Genomic DNA, 22,655 nt, shown 5'->3' with positions numbered 1-22,655 from the left:
GCCCCGCCCCGCCCCGCCCCGCCGCCTCGCCTCCCGCCCCGCCCCGCCCGCGCCCGCCGCCGGGCTGCCCGTGCGCTGCCTGCGCCGAGCGCCGGCCCGGAGTGCTCCGTGTCCCGGTGCCCCGTGCGAGGCCCCGTGCGAGGCCCCCCGGCTGGGCGCTATGGCTGCCGCCAACGGCTACGGGTCCGGGCGCGACGGCGCGCAGGTAACGAGCGGCCCCGCGCAGCCCCGGCCTTTGGGGCGGAGCCGGGCTCGCCTCGCCTCAGCCGTTGGGGGTAGCGCTAACGGGCGGCGGGGCTGGGGCGTTGGGAGCGCGGGGCTGGCCGGGGGCAGCTGCCAAACACCCGGCCTCTTAAAACTCTTTAAAGCTTCTAATTGTTGTAATAAAATGTAAAAGTGGCGTGCAATAAATAAATCACCAATTCCAGCCGGGGATCTGTATTCACTGTAAACGTTGGCAGCTAGAGGCTTCTAGGCAGTGCAGGGATCCTCACCACACTGCCTTCTAATCTCCCTTACAAGTATTTCTTCTTCTCACTTAAAAGAAAAAATCCCTTCTGATTTATAAAGTCCCCGTATAGTTTTGAAGGTGTCGTAGGAAAACTTTTTTAGAGGATCATTACGTTATTTTGCTACTTTGGTTATTTAACAAGTTGCTATAGACAGATTTTAAGCAGAAATCTCCAAACTTACTAATGCTACTTTTCTTACTTTATACGTAGTGTAGCACAGATCCGCATTAAACTCAGCTGTTCCAAGAAATAATGATTTGCTACATGTCAGTGTGAAATACCAGCTATATGACTCCATCTATGCTTCTTTCTCAGGACTATATGTTTTTTCTAAGCAATTTGTGAGGGATATACATACATATGTGTGCCTCTGTATATATATATCTGTATATAAATATAAGGTACTGCTTATTTACTGTAATATCCTGAAATAACCACACTTCAATTGAGTTTTACAATGCGTTTTTTCCACAGGTAGCCTGGGGCCACCTTGATTTCCATTATGTTAGATTTACATGATATCACTTTTTTAGTTTTAATAGTACTAAGAATAATAATTCGGATAAAATAGGAAAAAGCTATTTTTCCTTGAGCAACCACAGTCTTTTTGCAGAATACAATAATCGTTTTCTGAAAAAAAATTACTGATGGAAATAGTCTATATTTTAAGTGAGTACTTCCAGTCAGGTTCTGTTTTGAAACTTACCAGCAAACTTGTTTCAAAAAAAAAAAAAAATTAAAAAAATATGGATTGAAAAATCAGTCACTTCTTTTAACTCATGAAAATTTGTGAAGTTTTCCTTCATACCTAACATCATGTAGAAAGCTCAGGTCAAGATGATAACAGCACAGCAGCAAAGAAAGCTAAATTGCCCACATTGACTGTGTCAGAAAACTAGTGGTCTAGATCCTGAGTTGGAGACCTAAGGAAGAGAAAACCAAGTGCCATCCATCCTTCAACTTAAAAGTCAGTTTAAAAAGTACATTTCATTGAAATTTGACAGAGTGATCCTGTGGTTGCCTTCTGCTGTCACAAGTTCACTCCCAAGCTTGTTACAGTAAATAACCTTTTTAGATTAGAAAGGAGTGTCATCTTTATTATCAGTAATTTTAAACATGAAATACAACAACATTTCTGTTCAGGTAGTTTGTGGTTATAATCGGTATCCACTTATCCTGAAAAATATTAAACTCTGAGGATTGATTTCTGATCCTGGAGTTCTTCAGAAAAATAGTCAAAATTTCTGGATGATACTTATTTTTATATGTTTTTGATGAAAGTAGCTCCTGAATTTGAACTTAAAAAAATATTTCTAATGATTTAAAGTGGCAAAAAGCACGTATATTCTGCTATGAATGTGACTTTTGTGCTAAATGTCCAGATTCACCAAACAGGGAAAGTCTGAAACAGTTTGGAAGAATGTTATAATAGATTTTTTCACAGCTGTGTACATTCAATAAATAGGGCAATATAAACCTGTTTAATAGGAGTTTGTTCCATCAAAAGTAGAAGGGATAGATGTAATTTTCTTTGAAATGAAAAATTCCAGCATATTCATGGGTTAGAACTAGTCAGTGATGTTGTGTTGAATGAAAGTCAAAACAAGACGCCATGGGACTCAGTTTGTGGCAGTCTGTAACAATTAGAACAACAGAACGGGGACCCATTGTTTTTATTTTTTAAATATATTGAAGGAGACTCTAAAGAACAGAAACAGAACAGGCAGGATTAGCATTTGAAGTGAATGCCAATTCTTTAAATATAACATTTTCATAAAGAAGTGTCATTGAAGAATATGGTGCTACACTGCTAAATTGAAGTATTGATCAGACTTTACATACATATTTTAATATATACAATGGATTATGCAAGAGTTGGCTGCAGTATCCAGGGTCAGTATTTGATGACCTATGGGTCTTTTTTTCCCAAAATAGCCTTCCTAAAATTGATCATTTTTCTGATGAAAACAGTGGCAATGCGGAAGTACCATGTGTTAATTGCTGATTTGTGTCACACATTCATATGAGAAACAAAACCAGCTCTATTACTGGGGTGTTGTACTTACAAGTCTTACCCCATTCCAGGAGATACATTTATGTGAAAGTACTTCTCTGTTTCTCTGCTGTTTTATATCCATTACTTGAAGGGTTCAATTATATCAGGATCTTTGTGAAAAATACATATAATTTTTGTTTTTACAACGGGTAAAGCAGGGAGGCTTTGATGGTTTTTATTCTCTAAGATAAGATAAAAGAATACTCAAGTCAACATGCAAATGTGTAAATTCAAGCACACTGAATAAAGTCTATCTCACAATTTTCTCTTTATATACTGGTTATTTTCTCAAACAAATTATTTCCAACATTCAAGATCTTAAATTCTCCAATACTTAATTACTAAAGACTGTTACGTACCTGTTATGTACAGCTTTCTGTTTTGTATGTTCAGTGCAAAGAATGTTTAGAATTTCCAATAAATAGTTTTGAGTTGTACTGTAAAGCCATTCTGGTTTAGGTCAATGACAAATGTATCTTTGCCATGACAGGTACCTTTGGTTAATAGACAGATAGATAGATGTATATATCTGTATATAAATGGGTATTTATATGTGTAATATAAGTAGTATATGTTTATATATGTAATAAACAACGGAATGTGGAAAAAATAAATAACCTTTTTCCTTCTGAAAGAAATATTAAAATAATGCAATCTGCCTTCTGGCTAAACTGCTTGTGAGGTAACCTCACATTGTAAAAGTGCAGGAATGTGAAGTTCATCAAATAATTTGCCTATCTTTTCTATGGTATTTTTGACTGCTGTGTAAAATAATATTAACAGCTTAAAAATTATATTCTACTGAAATTTGTAATAAGTATGCATAAAATCATATTATAATTCATAGTTAAACTATGAAATTTCAAAGCTAGCAAAATAAGCGTACAGAAAATTGATAGAATGGAAAAACAGTAGAGCTTTTTCAAAGTGGATGAAGTTATATACATTATTTTCCATATAGTCCATGATGTGATCTTGTTGGTAATACCGTGGGCCACTGCACTTGGATAAATTTGAGATGAGACTATTCCTGTGAAGGATAAGCAGCCATATTTTATTTCAGAGTTTTTGTTTGTTTCAAGGTGTGAATGGCCGCAGCGAAGCGAAAAGGACATTGTACAAAAACACATTCATTTTGTAATTGAAGCTCGTAAGCGTAAATTAGACTGTCATACTGCAGTATGAAAGCACTACCACTTAAACTATGTTTCAGAATTGAAATTCTTGGTTTTGTGATGTTTATGAGGCTTTTAATTTATTTTTTTAATTTATTTGCAGGAAAAGTTGCATCCAAGAAACCTTATCCCAGAACTTTGCAGACTGTTTTATGATTTAGGCTGGTAACAGGAACTGGTGGAGGAATCAGCTTGAAACATGGGTAAGTAAAGACCGAAGAAAAAGAAACTAGATGATCTTTGAATGTCCCTTCCAGCCCAAATCATTCTATGATGGGTATAGAGACAGGGTAGCTATATTTAGTGTTTGGTGAGGCCAGTTCAGTTCCATGACAAATGTTTGACTGTCAAGTGCATGTAAGAAGGTAGAAAGGGAAATGAACAATACTACAAATTTAACCATACAGAAAGGAGGTGTCTAGCCTGAATTAATTACTGAGGTTCTTTCAGTGGAGAAGGAGAGGCCAACTTCAGAGAGTTTCTTTATTCTGTCCTTTTTCTATCTTTAAGGTAGATGAATTACCTTCAAAGAATAATCTGTTCTCCCTTCTTCATTCCATTGACTATGGAATCTAGATTAGGTTACACCAGGCTATCAAATGCCTCTAGTTAGATGAGATTAATCCCACCTTAGACATGTCGCAGACAAGACATTTCCTTCAATAAGGAAATCACTGTTCAATTGAGATAATTTCTAGGAGATATTCTTGGCATATAATTAAAGCAGAACAGGGAAGAGCAAAACAATTGTTGGTGTGTATCCGAGGAGCAACACTGCTTTTTACCTGCTCATCAGCCCCTGTTCATACTTTCCAAGCTTCTAATGGAGACAGAGCTCCTCTCAGTGGCCACTGAAAAAAAGAGAAATGATCGCTGCAAAATAGCTTTCACAGTGTCTGCCACCATCCCGTCACGGGGTGTTGTGACGCTGTAACTTGAAAGTGACCAATCCCTCATTTTTCTGACATACCCTTCCATGCAGTGTATGTCAGAAAGAAAACAGTTATTAGCATTTAAATATATTATATATGTATAATTCAAATAAACACAGCCCTAAACACTAATATTTGTGATATTAGTGATTATTAGTGATATTAGTGATTATTGTGATATTAGATTTGAGCAGGTCATTTCACTTCCCTGCCAGATTTTGCAAACAAACCAATGGCAATAAATAATCAGAGGAATGGTGAGAGGGTTAATTCTTGTTTTCAAAGTTCTTCACTTACAGAAAGATCTTTCTAATGCTACTTTCTCATCAGTAGCTAAATGTAGGCTATTTTCTTTGCTGTTTCTGTGTAATTCATGTTCATTGTGACAAGACAAACGTTGTCAACAGTGAATAAAGGAACGTAGCATTGTGTTCCTCGACAGTTCTATCACTTTATTGCTCAGACCACACTGAAATACGTATTTGAGTTACTACCAGTATATCATCTTACTATGGTAGGAGCGGTAATCTTTATAACTGTACTCATGCCTACAGCAGCAGTAGGTATGTTTCAAAACGAATGGCCATGAGGGCAAAGAGTGGACTAGCCTAGAATTGCTCCATAGGAGATAGCTAAAGAGCAACTGAAATTCAACTGAAATTCTAGCAACTAATCTTACCAACTAATCCTGATCAGCATTACTCACCGCACAATTACAGAATCTACTCAGAAAAAAGATGCCAGTTTGGATATGGTATAGCATTATTAAAAGTGGATCTAGAATTCCGTCAGGTATCCTGTATTTCACAGTCTGTATTTCATCATCAGATTTTCCTTGCATGACAAATTTCTAAACAAGTGGAAAATAAATAAATAAATAAACATTTCATGCTTCTTAGCTATAACTGTAACTTGAGTAGTTATTCACTAGATGTCTCTGCGCTCCTGAATTTAATACATTGCTGTTGAAACCAATAGTGGTTACATGTATAAGAGATAGTAATCTGATTTCTTTGCTGTTATTGAAAATATTTCAGATGCCATCTTAAAATCATTTAAATCAATTTTTGTAGATTTTATTCATGTAAAACTTGCAAGAAGTGATGAATTTCTACTTAAATTTGTCACTTGATTGCATTGAATTTGATTTTTAACAAATGCAAATAAATATATAATGCATTTTAAAACTATATAAACTAGAGAGTTACAACAAAAATGAAAATATTTATATTGTATAATAAAGTAGACAATTTATACTGTTTATAGGTAGTCCATTGATTTTTAAGTAGTAGTTTTGCTACAGCTCGGTATCTGATTGCAGTTTCTTTTGTATAATTTTTGTTCTGAATTCTGAGGTGTAGAGTTCTGTTTTCCTTTACAGGGAAAACAAAGTTGCATTTCCTGCATGTGTTTCAGATTTCTTAACAAGTTGAAAACACCGTCTGGTACTCATGTATGCTAGAGAATTGATATGCGCTTGTATGATCCACTTACCTTTAAAAAAAAAAAATCTACCTCTGACTATATTCAAGGAGCAAGAAAGTTGTTAAATTTTCACAGACTAGATTTGCTATTTCCTTTTCAATGTATCTACAGTTATGATGCCCATGCAGTTAAATAGATGTGTTTTTTATAGTTTTTTCCTTTCTGTAACTTTCCTTAGGAATGAAATCTACATTGCTCCTTCAGGAGTCCAGAAGGAAAGAATACAGGTATGTTGAACATTATTTTTACCTCAGACCTCGTTTTGAGATGGGTGGAAGTACCTTTGTTTAATGTTTCATTTTTCCTTATGTAAAGTTAGACACTTACTATACTATTCATTGCGTTCTTGTAATAACTGTGGAGTTCTCTCCTTAGTTAAGTACTCGGATAACCTAGCAAGCCAATGTTTGTTTCAGTGGCCAGTGTGGGTTAAAACGGAGAGATCATCAGGACTAAATTAACTCAGAAGACTGAAAGTTACTCTAGACCAGCTGTTTTGTTTTTCAAGATTAAATGGCTGTATAGATATCTGTCTACAGTTTCAATAACACCTATCTAACTAAGCATTAACACCTCCTTTCTATTTCCAGTCATTTGAGTGATTGCTAATCTTTCTCTTGGTCTTCTCAGAAAAAAGATGGGGTTGCACCTCAAAAAGGTGACCTTGGCTATTTTATTCCTTCCCTGAAAAAGCAAAATACCAAAATATAAGTGGAGGGGGAAATGGTAAATGATAACTATTTTATGACAGCAGGAACTCCCCCAGATATTTATTTTACAGGTCTGAGGGAAAATACAATGATGAGTGAAAGGAATCTCTTCACTGATAGAAACTTGCATAGTGCCCGATAGGAACATTAGCAAGATAAGCAAAAAATATGACAAGATGGTCATGTTTTGTTCCTCGCTGGCAGCAGCAGTGGACTGAGCATAATGAGCAAGGTGATCTCTTGTGACTGTATTTCCTGCTGATTTTTTTAAATTAGAAAACAGTTTTATTTCTACCCTGAACAATTCTCTACTGTGATGAGTAGCTGATTGATGCAAAGGTAACATTCCTGTAAAGCTACTAAAAGCAAGGTTAAAATACATAGTTTTACAAGTTAAATATATTTAGTTTTAATTTATTTCCTTTGTTGGTTCTTAATGGTTTAAAGGAAAAGTACATCTACATTTCTTTTTTTTGAATAAGTTCCTACTTTTCCTTGTGTGTTGATTGTTATTTAGTTAGATGTTAGATGATTGTTATTTTGATAGATTTAGATAGATGTCTCCTTTCCTAGAAATTTTTAGTTTTACAAATATCTGCTCTACAGCAGTCTGAATAAAAGAGTACCTAATATTCACTCACTTTAGACAGTGGTGATAATTACTGTTAGCAGCTAGAATAACTTTTAAATTTCTAATCTTTTAATCTTTTAACTTTTTCCAAAGTTAAAATTGCATGCTATAATAAATATGTGGCATTCATATATGTATATATTTCCCTAGAAGGAAGACAAAACTGTTCAAGCATCACAAGTAACAATATGTTCTGTCTTACAGCCAGAAGATATGTTTGTTTGTGACATGAATGAGCAGGACATCAGTAGTCCCCCACCACACAAGAAACTAAAGAAAAGCCAGTGCACACCTCTTTTATGAATGCCTACACTATGAGAGGTACGTAGCAAATCTTTTTGGTTCAGTGATGACTGAAACACTATATATATACACACACAAAATCAAAATTCAGTACCAGATTCTTCATACATGAAAGTCACAGTGAGGAAAAAAAAAACAAAAACACAAAAACCATGAAACTACAAAATAAATTAATTTGTACAGGAACACATACAACGGAAGGTAATCTGTGGTAACATCCCATGAGTCTCATTTACACTTTCTTATGTAGGTATACCTGTGATCGTCATCTTTTCAGCACTGATTTTTAGTGCAGTCTGTTAATTTAGTGTGGTTGCAGGAGGGAATGGGGTGTTTACACATTTTGCAAGGTGTAAGATATCCTTTTACAAATTTTGGCTATGGTTAAAGGCTCTAAATTATTGATAGATGAAAAGTATGAGACTTTTCTTTAATCACATAGTGACTGTAATCACACTGCTAGTTTCCAGTTAGGCATCTGTTTCCTTTTCTGGTGTCAGAGATGTTAAAAAAAAAAAGCTCAGTTGTTGCAATTGCTTAGTACATTTAGGTAGCAGTATGGCTTGCAATCATACATTTGGGAAAAGCTATTGGGGGATTTAGGCTGCAAATAATGTTCTGTGCGTTTCTCTGGCATGACTGTGCTGGAACATCTGCAGATGGACAGTAATAGACAGCTTTTGCTATTGTGTAAGATTACATCTGATACTATACAAAGGGTTTAGGGTGTCTCAGCTCATCTTCCCCCACAAGAAACTTGCATTTGTACCTGAGGAAAACTTGTATTTTTTGGCAACATTGCAGCCGTATTAGTAAAGTAAATTATAATTATTGTCTATCCTTCTGTCATGGTACAATAAGATAACAATAAATTTTTCAGAAAATCAGTGGCTTATTGAGGAAGACTACTTGCATAAAAATAAAGTCTTTAGTCTTTCACAAATAAGTTTGGAAATTCTCTAGAATCACAGATTTCTGATGAACTTAGAGTGTTTTAGTCTTTGCAGTGCCTAAAGAAATATGCAAGGAATGTTTCTCTTTGCTTTTGTGCAAGTAGTTTTCTCGTAGAATTTGTCACTAACTAAAATTTTACACGGGTACCACAAGACAATCTGTAATTATCCTTTATAGATGAGTAATTATTTCCTACCTTTATTTAGGCTGCTGTATATTTTTTCTTCTACTACAGTAGATCACCACTTGCTACGATGCCTAGCCAAAGGAAAGTATGAAGCATGTGAATAAAATGTTCTTAATAGATGTATTTTAAAATTATAAAATATGTATTTTTCTTCTTTTTCTCTCCTTAGGAGCAGGCGCAGTGATCCATACTCACTCCAAGGCTGCTGTTATGGCTACCCTTCTTTACCGAGGGAGTGAGTTCATTATTACCCATCAGGAGATGATAAAAGGAATACAGAAGTGTACTTCAGGAGGCTATTACCGGTATATCTTTAAGAACAGAGGCATGCTATTTGATTGCTTGTTTTCAGCAAAATAAATAGATGACAAGTAATTTGAGTTATGTGTGTTCAAGTGTATAATATAAAGTATTAGGAATAAGTAGTAACAAGACCTCTGGAATAAATCAGTCATTGGCTTCCCCTACGAAGGTCTTAAGCCTATGGAAGAGATCTGAGATAAAATCTTGTAATGTCAAAGTTCCTGTGGTCTGTTGAGCTACAGAAACAAACCAAATAAAGAGCCATGTCCCAACAAATATCTCAAGAACAGAGATGTTAACACATCTATACAATGTTAAACTGAAATTGTAGCCAGCCAACATTAGGTTAGATTGATAAAGCACAAACTGCATTTGGGTGGACTTCACATATCATTGCCTGTGCTAGTTTAGGGCAAGTTAAGAGACTAGAGGATTTCAGATTTTACTTGACAGACTTTGAAAGAAAATTCAGAATAAACAGCTCATTAAAGATAATGTTATTACTTTTCAAGGATGAGCTCTGAGGTAAGTGCTGAGTTATTCCAAATTATGTGTGATGGCTTGTTTTGAGGACTCCACCCACAGAGTGTTGAATTGAGACCAGCAAACAACATTTATATAATATGTGACAATTAGATGAAAAATTGAAATGCTAAATTCTTTCCACTTTTTGATGTTAATTTTTGTAACTAACAATTGCCCTTTGGCAAGGGAGCAAGCAGTATGTTTGACTTGTGATTTTATGCCTAGGCATATTTTATTCAGAGTTTTGGTTGACTTGCCAGCTTTCCCCTTCTTGACAGCATTAGCATTTGTATTTTTCATGTGGCGAAACTTCCTAGTAAAAGACATCCTTTATACTGAATTGTCTAACAACACTGGTTTAAAAACAACAACAACAAAAACGAGAAACAGTTTCTTTTTTTTTTTTTTTTTTTGGTTTTGCATTGTGAGTTTTCAAAGATTCCTATATGTTAGTCAGGAAACACTGTATTTATTATGGTCCATATCTACAAGTTGTCCTATGCCATCCTACGAATTTACCAGAAAAAATAAAGAAAGCAAAGCTCCAGATTACGTTTGCTAAGTTCATGTTTGCTAAGTACATGTTCATCCACCCTAGATCAGTTCTGTTGTCTTACTTCACACCAGACTGCGCATTGAATTCAAAAGAAATTCTATAGTGCAGGATAGGATCTTAAAAAAAAACTAACAACAACAGGGGATATTGAGAATGTATTTTTTCTAATTGCATAAACCTTTTCTGGAAGCTATCCAGGAAAATGTTACAGATAGGATAATCAGAAGTATTTGTTGGCCTAAATATGATCCTAGAGATGCCAGAATAACTTTACCTTTGACTTCTGTAGACGGAGAACTAGATCTGTAGTAAATAGCTTTGAAAGTCTCAGATTGTCTCAAAGTATTTTATATAAAGTTTTATCTGAATGCGGGTTCCTTATCTTTCAGTAAAATACTTGATATCTGTTTAGTTTAACTCATTCAGAGTCTTCTATGGGTTTTATAGATAACAATTCCGGCTGAATATGAGAGGGCACTTCTTTACTGTGAGGGTGACAGAGCACTAGAACAGGTTGCCCAGAGAAGTTATGGAGACTCCTCTGGAGATACTAAAACCCACCTGGATGCCATCCTGTGCAACGTGCTCTAGGTGATCCTGCTCGTCAGGGGGTTGGACTAGATGATCTTCAGAGGTCCCTTCCAACCTCAGCCATTCTATCATTCTGTAAATCTTACTAACAAGGTTATGATTGGGAATCAGTTTATGGTGTTTATACCTGCTTCCAAACTCAGGTCCAACTAGAAAGCAGGAAACCAATCCTGTAGCTGATGTCATTACTAGTAGCAAACACTCCAAATCTAATTTTAAGTAATCAGAATATATGAGAGTCAAAGTAAACCTATAAATACTTAAGTTTTCTTCACTCAGTATTTTTTAGACTTCCTTGGGAAAAGTATCAGCATAGAAAACTGCAAGGGATGAGACCTCTTAATTTTGTGAATATGTAATATTAAGTACAGGCTATATTATTTTTACCATTGCTTCCCCTCTGTGTTTTTTAAGAATTGTACTAGCATCCACTCATGAAATATCTATGAGATCTCAGTGATAAATCTGCATGTGAACTGGGGACTTATTAAAAACTATTTAGACAAGTTTCTGCCAGTGTTAATTAAGGTTCAAACAATGCCAAATATCCCAGTCCTCCTTCACAAGAAACTGTTAGGCAAGTTCCATTGAATAACATGCATCATCTTGTCTTTGGAACTGGGGTTCTCAGGCTCTCTTAAGATCACATATAGCCCACCAATCACTCTATCACAGAGAAGAATTTATTTTTCATGTGTTGACTCTTTCTATTTATATGCCTTAGAAGGACAATCTTATTTCCAGGGGCTTTTTGGACTACCTAAATTAATTTTTTTCTGGTCTCCAACAAACAGCTTAATTTCCTTCTTCATGATGTGATTCTTTTGAATAATTTGATCTGAGATCAAGCTTGTAGGTGATGCCAATACAGGATGAAGAGAGTCTGAAAAAGTTGTAAAGGGACCCAACAAAGTGATGATATGTGAACAAACAACTACACCTAATACATTAAAGTGTTACTTTCTTTTTCTGCCTCAAGTGCGGTTCAGATATTGCCAGCATGGCATAAGTTTGGGAGTGCGAGATATCTCTAGAGTTCATATGTTACAGTGCGACTAACAAGAGAAGAGCTTAAAACTCTGTAGTGTTGAGAATTCAACATCTTTATGCAAAGAGAATCTCTTCCTTATGGAAGAGCTAAAGCATAAGATAGGTCACGCTTCCAAACATAGCATTTTTTAAATATAAACATCTATTTTTCTCTTAGATATGATGATACACTAGTGGTTCCCATTATTGAGAATACACCAGAAGAGAAGGATCTCAAAGAAAGAATGGCAAAAGCAATGGAAAAATACCCAGATTCTTGCGCTGTATTGGTCAGACGTCATGGAGTTTATGTATGGGGGAGAAACATGGGAAAAAGCCAAAACAATGTGAGTACAATTTACAAATATGGTACATTTTGCCATTATACCTCAAAATTTTAATGACCCTAATATTACGTGTATTTCTGTTAATTGTTAATCATTCAGAACATTCATTAATTTCTGGCCTCACTGAATGTGTTTGGTAATGGTTTCATCCGTGATTTCCCTGATTTTTCTTCCTAATCAGTGCTGACTGACAGAGTTCCCCATGTTTGCCTTTTACACAGGCAAGTCCCTTCCCATATGAAACCTGAAGACAATCTCTGCTTTTGCTCGACATCTACCAATATTGTTCCCAGTCTTCCCTAGTCCTTTTTCTGGGGGGTATTGCATTCTTCATTTGCTGATGGAAGTGCAACAAATCAAGTTCACATAGCAAAAATGCTGGGCACCAGGGTGTCCTTGCTCATTCACCACATTGCAGTGGTGGAAATAAATTATAACAGCTGTCCAGACAGACCATCACATTGGTGGTGTACAGTTCAAGAAAGAAAACTAATAACTTTCAGAAAATGTGGTAAGACTTGAGCCTAACTTTACGTTTCACATATTCTTCCTTTTAATTTTAGGTGTGAGTGTTACGATTACCTATTTGACATCGCAGTGCAAATGAAACAGCATGGACTAGATCCTTCAAAACATCCAGCAGAAGAAAATGGGATCTTGTAAATGACAATATTCAGGTGTGAATTTGTCTGTACAGATGATCTTTTTGGAGGGAAAGACTGTAGTTGACACCATCTGTTCAGTCTGCTTTCCCAGTCAGGCAACAGACTAGAAACTTCAGTACTCTCCCCTTCCATGCTCCATTACCACTGCAGTTGTATCTATGCCAGAAATAATGCTCCCTTACCATGCAGTGCAATGGAAGGATACGTATTAAGCACGCCCAGTGCCTCTTCTTGCGCGTACATGTGGCATGGAGTGAATTGCTTTTGAAAACTAAAGTATATCAAGCATTACCTGACTGAAAACAGTAAAAGAAAAAGCCCTCATCCTAGTAAGCTAATCTATACAGAGACATCTGAACACCTACTTTTGTTCTTCATCTTGTGGGATCAGGTTTGGTTTCAGTCTGTCTCAGTGGTGTTACTTATTTGGTGTGGTTTTCTGGTCTTCAGCAGAAATGGCTGATTATAATTTGATTGTTGTGTTGATTAGTGGCACCTGTGTGACCTGTGTCACAGTGGATTTCTGTTTGTAACCAGTGTTTCGAAGTAAAAGCACATACATAAAGTGACCAGGCAGTACTTTATGTAATTGAAAGAGAAGGAGTTCTGAAACAATTCACATTTAGGCTTTATACAGCTTCGTATGGCAAAACACAGTGGTAGCATGATGTTGCAGAGTCTGGGATACCTCTTCCTAATATCTAAGCAAATTTAAAGATACTGGTACTGAGATCATAAAGGAGTTCCTAGACCAAAGTAGTGGTCTAATTAAACAGGATGGGCTAATTTCTTGCACAGAGTTGGCCCATCAGATAATTTTCTCCACCCAGCATGTTTGCATCAGAAGAGATGAAAAATGGCTGCTTAGGCAGCATAGGAGGTTACCTAGACCAGCTGGGTACTCAGAGCATTAGCCATTATGCCCACACTAGAGAAGGAAGCAGGAGGACAGGAGGCTTGCTGTCAAATGAGTCCTTGTCTGAGGAGATATTTGGAGAGCTGCCACTGTGTTCAGGGCTGAAGACATGCTGCCTACCACACCTGCACAGAGCTACCCTATGGCCCGTGAGAAGGGTTCTAAAATTGCTCTTCAGCTCCTGAAATTGAATAGGTTGTACTAACGTGGCAATAATCTTCCTTTGCCTATTTCTTATGTCTAAAATACTTAGTTTTAGAATATCTTTATTTTTTATCCTGTTTTCCCTATACAGCTATCTTCTTACGTGGGAGTTCCAGATTCCACGCCTCACCCTGTTGAAACCAGAAGGGGGTGCTGTTATACTCAGTTGATTGACAGATGTTAGCAGTCAGTTTCGACTATCAAACACATCAAAGAAGAAAAGCAGAGTTAAAACAGAGATCCTGGACAATTACTGCTATTCATGAGTGCTATCAAAAGCTACAGTAGAAGGAATGAAAATTCAGATGCAAAAAAAGAGTGAAAAAAGCTACAGAGAACTAATGTGACATTTTGTTTGTATGCTTTTTGTATTCCAACAAATACGCGTTTGCTGATCCTGCTCTACTGCTACGTCATTTAACTTTTTCTAGATCTTCATTTCTGAAAGATAAAGTAGTCCTTATTCTTGGGAAAAATGTGGGGACCCCCCTTAATTTAAAACGTTAGGTATGAATTTTAAAGGATTGTTTGAACTGTTGTTTCATTTATGCTATGTTAATAGGATTTCTGTGAAATTAAGCCTGTAGCATATGTATTTTCAAATCATATTTTGTCATTATAATGAGTAGGAAACTCTTAATTTTATAGCATGCATTGTGAATTTGAGATTGCTCTGGGTCTTGTCTGTTTTTTTTTTTTTTACCTCTTACAATTCTTTCACTTTCAACGTGATTTTGTTTAAAACTATTACAACTGTAAAATATTTTTGTTCTGAACAATGATTATCCAGCCTAAGGTAGGCTTAATCAAACAGCTCATTAATAGTCTCACATATTTATGTATCTTAGTGTCTCATTTCAAAATCTCCTGGAATAGCCCCCAGTGTCATCAATCTAAGCCATGATTGACCAACTTTCTGACTGAGCATTGAGACTCTTCTCCCAGGGAAGAACACCGATCGACCAGCTTACACTGCCAGAAGGGAGAGGTCTTGTTTTCCCTCTTGTTTTCTGCTAGGGGCCATGCATTCCCACCACTTCCCTTGCATCATCTCTGGCACTTGTTTGAGCTTCTGTGAGGCGAATTAACTCATTAACCTAAGAGAAAACTACTGCAGGGGGTAAAAAGAAAATAATTATATTTTTCCTAATCAGCCACTTAGAATGTTAGATCAACTTAGAGGTGGGTCCAGAGTACCAGAGCTGTGGCAAAAGAGATAGCTAACATCAGAGATGGAGAAGACATTCCCATATTTGATGGGGATGACTGTTCAAACTTAATCAGCTACTTCTGGAAAGGTGTTTTACTAAACGAAGAAGTCAGGAAGAACTTTTTTTTCCCACCTATTAAAAAGCATTGACTTTTTGTAGTTATGTACATCAGACTACCGATCACATCACAACATAAGCTGTTGGTCTCTCATGTTACTGGTGATTGTTTTATGCTGACCTTGCACCAAAAAAAATAAGCCATCCTGTTTTGGCTTGGTGGATATTTGTGTGCCCACTTAAGTCTTTCACTGGGCTCCAACAAAACTCTTTTTCAGTAAGGCATCTTGCTATAAGTGAAGTACCTACTGACCAGAGCCAACCCAGGTTGGGCAACAGCTGTTTTTCTAAAGCAATAAAATGTGGTTACCTGTGCCATGACAGCCTGGTGCAGCCAACAGAGTTGTTGCTGCTATGTCAGCAACCAAATGCGTTGTATCTCCACATCCTCGTGGCAACTATAGCCTGTCTTTCTGTGCCAGGCACAAGACAGCATGTTCAACATCTGCTGCTACCAGACAAGACCAGCTATCAAAGAAGGAATCAAGACATCAAGTGATGAAGATTTACCATTTGACAGGACCGAGGCGTGTAGGGAACGATGTACCACAGGAAGCTTGCCAGCAACTTATCTACCAGTATAACGTACCCTCACCTTGCTGGGAGGCTTCAGGTTTTCTCAGCAGAAAATCCCTAAGCTTTGCTCTCAAATTTTCCTGACCCTGTCAGTCACTTAAGAACTGAAGAATTGTTAATGAGAATTGCCACACAGTTTGGATAGCCTCCCCCTGCCTGGTGATTGGGCTGTGAGGCTCATCAGCATCCGTTAGAGCAAATTTAAGTGAACAAAGTCCTTGCCACTACATTCTTACATTAAAGGATTAACCAGATATAGTTCTTTCCTTTTTTGAGTTTTGTGTCATTCACTTCATCCTCTGAACTCCCTTCCCAAGTGGTGCTCCCTGACTCTTACAACTCACGAAAAAAAGCAGTAGCATCATGTTGACGGACCAGCAGGTTTCGTTATGAAAAGTGTCTTTTGACAGTTGGGCACATTTGCCCTTCCCTAGGGGAGGTGGAGGTGTACCGGCAGTGTGCGACCTTTAAACCTCAGGGGGAGGGTGGCCTTAGTTGTGAAACTGCTGTTATCTCTAAGTTACTGCAGGTTGCTGATTACAGTTTTATTGATACATTTTTTCATTATTAGACACTTATTTGTCAGTGATAAATACCTTGTGGTGACTAACTACACATCCTGTGACTGTAGCAAGAACTTAGATGAAAAGTGTGGTGTTTTTCAATTAATGAAAAAAATTAATTTCATGTTAATGCAAAAATCTACTTACTGTTGAAATCTAGTTGCCATCTACTGGTTATGATATTTGATTCCTTCTTTAAAATGCTAGATTTCTGCAAAAAGAGAATTTCTGCAGTATTCTGAAGATATTGTCAGAAGAAGACGTAACTATATCATTCCCTAATAATGATGTTTTATAAGGATAAAGATGATTTTATGCTTCTTGATGTTTTGTTCTGCATATTTAATAATGACAAACTACAAAAGAACACTCAAGGAAAAGTATTTTTGCCAAATATATTCCTCTGGGGTCATATGTTAAATACAAATATTCACTTCCTCACCCAAATACAATTTGTAATTCTTTAGCCTTTCTAAAATTTGCGTAAAATAGGAATTTTCTGTAGTAGTTAAGTTCTTTCATAGGGGATTTAGAGATACTCTGAGTCCCATTTCTGTATCACTGAATGAGCTAAATATATTCTTCTCACATCTGTGTGTGAAATCTCAACAAAGAAATCAGTGATTTGACAACTGTGGTGGCTTCACAGACCCGTGAAATGATTACTCTCTCCCAAAGTGTTCATAAAGCTCTTACAGTTCAGTTCCAATTATGTAAAACAAAAATATTAAAAATTTCCTACATGATTTATAGCTCCTAAATTCCCATCATTTTGAAGTCTAGATAATATTCTCATGTGAATTGTAGACTAATAAGCCAGCTAGATGTGTATGTTTGCAACAAATACTTGATCTCCATAGAAGCTGATTATCTTGCTTTAATATCACCAGATAGGATTATGTAAAAATGCAATAATTCCCATTTCAAGTGGGTCATCCAAAATACTAATTAAGTTCCAGTATTTCTCAATAAGAGTAATTTCCTAGCTAACATCCTACTTGCTTTCCAAGAAGGAAATAAAACTGCAGAATGCAGCATATACTAATTAATATCAAGTGATAGAGCTATAACTTATATTGGCATCATAACTGCTCGCTTAAGTTCTCTATGATGCTGTAATGCCTGAACAACTGCCATTCTATTTCCTTTAACTGAAATCATCATTTAAAAATTAACATCTAAAAATCCTACCGACTAGCGGAACAATAGGGCTGCATTAGTATTATTCTTGTAAATTCTTTGTTGCTATTTAAATGTGTCTAACAATTTTTTGTGCAATCTTTAGAGGAGATGACAAATTGGCAAATAAACCAGGAGCATTTTCGATGGATTACTTCTGTACCAACAGAAAAAATATATATATATAGGTTGATGTTAACCCTTATTAGTTTCAAAATTCTACAACAAAACAACCCAAACCCCTACTTCTGGGCTGATATAAGTTATCCTTACTGAAGGGAGTTATTGGCAATATACTTCACTGATTCATATGTAACCTAAAAAAAGTAAAAATAGGAGAATGCTTCCTTTTTCAAGACCCTTTGAAATTCCCTTTTATTATAAAGGGAGGTGAAGAGGTGAATCCTTGTAGGCTTTGTTTTTGTTTTCTTTCCCAACATGTAAGGTTAATAAAATCTGTGACTTAGAGACCCACGTTGTGCACAAGTACAGCCCTCTGAGTCGTGGTAGACTTTTGTAACAGGGGTACACATGACAAAGCTTTGATACCAGCTAATCAAAGCTTTCATAGAAGTCAGTGAGTCTGCATGCTTGGTTTAGTTTTATGTCAACACAGTCCCTTGATGATTGGTAATGCTTAAAGCTTAAAGTTACTCCAGAAGAGTGCTACTTGATATGTTTTTTAAAAGAGCAAGTTTCTATGTCCTTGTGTCTAAAAAATACAGTCTCGGGCATTTATTCTGGAAGTACACAAGGGTTTACCTCATAAATCAGATGCTAAATAAAATCTGACTATTTTTCAGTTGACTTCATTAGCGTGGAGACCCATTTCTGCTAAATTTGAATACCAGTGATTCAATATACCAAGTTGCAAATATACCTTGCAATTACCATTGCAAAATTATTTTGGATATGAAACCTCTAGTGAAGCCACAACTGTTGGCTATTTCTTAGGATTTTATTCTATTTAAAACAAAATGAATTCCAAATATTTCATTTCTGAATTTTTCACTGTCTTCAAACTTTCCCACATCTGCTAGATTTTGCTAGAGCTCAATCAGGAAAAAAAAAAGGCAAAAAAAACTAGTGACTGGCTAGTGTGCAATACTAAGAATGGACTGAATGTGTTTGACTAGATGAAATTTAATGGAAAAAATCACAGAAATGAAATCGCCTGAATAGCATTTGCAAACACCCACTCTCTGTACTTACGTTTGTGTATTGTTTTGTTTTAGTCTAAGATACTGCGCTATTGTACTAGCAAGTTTCTTCCATCTACAACAGATAAAATTACAGAGTTTAATCTCCAGAAACTAGCTCAACAAGAATTTATGTAAATAGTTGAGCATAAATTCTCGCTCTTAAATGAGCCTCAGATTAGCTCCAATTTCTCTAATGGTAATTTCTGATAATTACAAACAGAATACACTGGATATAGAAGAAAGAATGGGTCTTATATTTAAAGCGAAGAGCTGGAAGTCTAGATTCTGTGGCTGATTCAAGTGTTACCTTAAGGTCATGCCTTGAACAGTTCACTTTGATGGGAGTTTCAAAAGAGCTTGAATGAATCAGATACTACCCGAAATCCCACTGGAGATTTAGGCGTGAAATTTCATCAGGCTCCCCTGGAACTCCCAGGATTTCACTGTCTGCATTTAAGATCAGGGGATAAAAAAGAAAAGGAGGCGGGGGGCACCTCAAGTTCTGGTTGCTAACTTATCACTTGTGTATTCCACATAGATGGCAAATAACTAGCAGGTATTATTTTTCTAAAAAAAAAAAAAAAAAAAAAAAAAAAAGGAAGCCTTATTGCACCAGAAACAATTACTTTAAGGAAAAGATTACCTCAGATAACTTCACATCACAAAGATTTACAAAATCAAGGTCAGAATCAAGCTTTCTTGCTTACTCAGATGTGTACATTAATGCTATCATAAGTAACATAAATCAATTTTTGTGATTTTAATTCCACCCCTCCCAAAGGATACTAGCCATCTGTCTTTCCAGATTAGACATCAGCTTCTCACCCTTAAATTCCTGTTCTCCAGAGAAAGCAGTTTACCTCCCCCTCCCCCAGTCCCTGCTTTGGTACAGTTTCTGAAAACAACACTGCTGTGCTACGCTTAAGCACATGTATATGCATGAACGATGATGGCAAACTACCTGGGCTCAGCTGGTTGCTGTGCATTTAATGATTGCATTTCTTTTGTCTTTATGCTTTGTCTCATTTCCGTGTCTTATTCAGTTTTAATCCTGCTTTTCTGTTAGATTTTTCTCCCTCACCTGTTTTTCCGTACTGTCTTTGAATGTGAACTCCATACCATTTGCATTCTGGTTGAACTTTCAAACCCAGGAACATTTTTGTGTTAGGCAGTGAACAACTCAGCTCTTCCCTGATTCATCTGCTACATCCCTGACATATCCGAGCATGTCCTGTTATTTGCATGTTTGCAAAATGTTGGTACTGAAGGGGTTAAAGTGCCTTTTGTACCTCAGACACACTAGGATTTTGCAAGCAAATGTCTGTTGGTTGCGAGAGCATATGAGCAAGTATGAGACTAATTTCCTGTTAAGGAGTCGCTACATTAAAAGGATATTTGCATAATCATAGACTAAGATAATGTAGGGAAAACCCCAGAGATCATTCTGATGCCAGGATTAAGCCAAGCCCAACATGTAATTTATTTGAATGCATGAAAGCTGCTTCTTATCATTCGCTTCTATCTCAAGTCCCCAAGCACTTTAGTTGGCAGCAGCAGGCTCTCACTCCTCCTGGCTAATTCATTATCCTCAACAACTTTTAGAAGGGTTATTTTAAGTTTAACTTAACAGTCCCTGCAACTTAATTCATACAATAAAAAATTATTCTTTTTATGACTGGTGTCACATGTTCAAAATCAAGCTACCACATCTCCTTCGGTCATCACTTTATGTAATGCCCTCGCCTTCAGGTTATGATAACTTCTGAAATATCGCATGCACCACAAAAATAAAGGTCTCGGAATACATCTACGAAAAACATAGCCAAAAACAATGATATTTCATAACGCAGGTATTTTTTTTTTCAACTTGTATATAAATAGTGTCCACGTAGGAGTTTAACAGGAGGCCCTCAAGAGAAATCAGCAATTAAAAAACAAGGCACTTAAATGTTTCTGAATAGATTAATACTTAGTGCTGGTTGTCTCTGACTCACATTTTGAATACAGTTCCACGCTTTAATTTTTTATTTGAAGAATCCCAAGTAAGGAATTTGTCACGCTTGTCAGGTGATACTTCCTTCATGTAATCAGGCTTAGAGGCTTGTGGCTGGGGTGCTGTAGAAAGGCCTGAAAGATTTTTATTTATTTTTTAACCGAAGTCAGATGGGGAAGTTATCTGAATCCTTAAGTCCAGATGCCAGAAAAAAAGGGGGGGGTGGAAGAAAAGAAAGGCTACTGTAATGTTTGTCTCCCATGGTTAAAATTAAAGGGGATACAAAGAAACGTGCAGGAGCAGGAAGAGGGCAGCTGCTCTCTCTGAAAAGCATCAGAGGGAGGAGAAATAGTTCTACAGAATTTCGGTGGCAGCCTAGCGTATCAAGCCTCGAGCCACAGCATAAGAGGGGAATAATCTTTCAAACAAAGTGAGGGGAAGACGAACATTATGATAACAAATGATTTAGTTAATTGTAATAAAGGCAAGAAGAGAAGATAATTAAGACCTTAAACACCTAACTAAGAAAGCATCTAGCAGCAATGGCAGCAACATTAGCAGACAAGCACCATTAAACAGGAGGATCACCGCTGTCTATTTGAACTGAAGCATTAATGCAACGCTTTCCTTGTAGTAGGAGGTAGTACCTTGTTTTACTACTCTTTTAACTATCATTAAAATAGCCCGATCCCTGTAGCCTGGATGCAGTCCATTATTATTAACAAAAGAGTCATACCTTGCACGTTAAGACGTATTTGAAGTTTCTTGTGCTCAGTAAAGAGGACTGCTATATATTAAAGAAAGCCTGGACATTTCAAGTTGTTAATAAACACATTTTCCTCACAGATTTTGGAAGTGCTAAAACCAAAATTATCATGTACTGAAGATAATAAACTAAGCCTAATTAGACCAGACCAAAACAATAGTCAATCAAGTAATCATAACAGATAACTGTGTGATACCTGAAACTCACATTTCACAAAATGAGTTTCCAAATAAAAAGAAATGACAATGCATTACAACCTGTTCCCACAGGGAGACAACGGATAGAAAAGAGTCATTTCATCTGTATTTAAGTTTGATGTTTCTCTGTAACATACGGTCTGTGTTTAACTCTAACTTGACAAAGTTTCCCAGGCTGCGACACACAGATCAAAATTGGGGCATTATGTCATGCAACACAGCATTACTCAAGTCTTGAGTTTTCTTTACTCATGTTTTTGTGTGCGTAGAAATCTATGCAAAAATCTATATGTAGAAATTTATCAGAACACTTAATCTCAGGGGAGGGGGGCAGGGGTGTTAAGAGGGGGGGAAGTCCCCAAACTACCTTGCTTGCTTACTTTATTATTAGAGACAGGCCATTCCCAGTTTCACTTCCAGAAATCCTCCAGAGCTCTGTAAATCTCTGTTCTTATCTGCCTTACCTATCTTTACAATTCTGTTTTTTTCCTCGTGTAATACTCAGAACCGATCCTAACACCACAGGGAATAGTTTTGCAAAGATTTCTCGAAGGAAGAGGTGTCCATGAATGAGAACTGTGTTAGGATGAAAGAAGGAATTCAAAATATTCATGTGCGGTAACGGGATTTCACCAAGAGCATGAGGAATGAGCACAAGATTCCTGAACAGAGCAGCATGCAGAAGATGAACAGGAAGGAGAAAACTAAAACAGGGAATTGGTGTTAGTATTCTAGGAATTAAAGGTAATAAGCCAGGGACTGTAACAAAA

At 36.7% G+C, this 22,655-nt stretch overlaps 1 protein-coding gene across 1 annotated transcript; it reads left to right on the top strand.

Moving 5' to 3' along the window:
- The first annotated feature begins 47 nt into the window (after positions 1 to 47).
- LOC121071135 (APAF1 interacting protein) lies at positions 48 to 16,239 on the top strand. Its single transcript, XM_040559152.1, is given in 11 exon segments — positions 48 to 205; positions 3,847 to 3,907; positions 3,910 to 3,946; positions 6,339 to 6,387; positions 7,706 to 7,793; positions 7,796 to 7,822; positions 9,115 to 9,250; positions 12,128 to 12,266; positions 12,268 to 12,296; positions 12,860 to 12,973; positions 14,173 to 16,239. Coding segments are annotated over 10 exon segments (711 nt in total). The 5' UTR covers positions 48 to 160; the 3' UTR covers positions 12,960 to 12,973; positions 14,173 to 16,239.
- The last annotated feature ends 6,416 nt before the right edge of the window (positions 16,240 to 22,655 follow it).

Source organism: Cygnus olor, chromosome 5, assembly GCF_009769625.2.
Source record: "Cygnus olor isolate bCygOlo1 chromosome 5, bCygOlo1.pri.v2, whole genome shotgun sequence".
Lineage (NCBI taxonomy): Eukaryota > Metazoa > Chordata > Aves > Anseriformes > Anatidae > Cygnus > Cygnus olor.
Note: the sequence above shows the minus strand (reverse complement) of the source record. Positions and strands in the feature narration are given on the sequence as shown.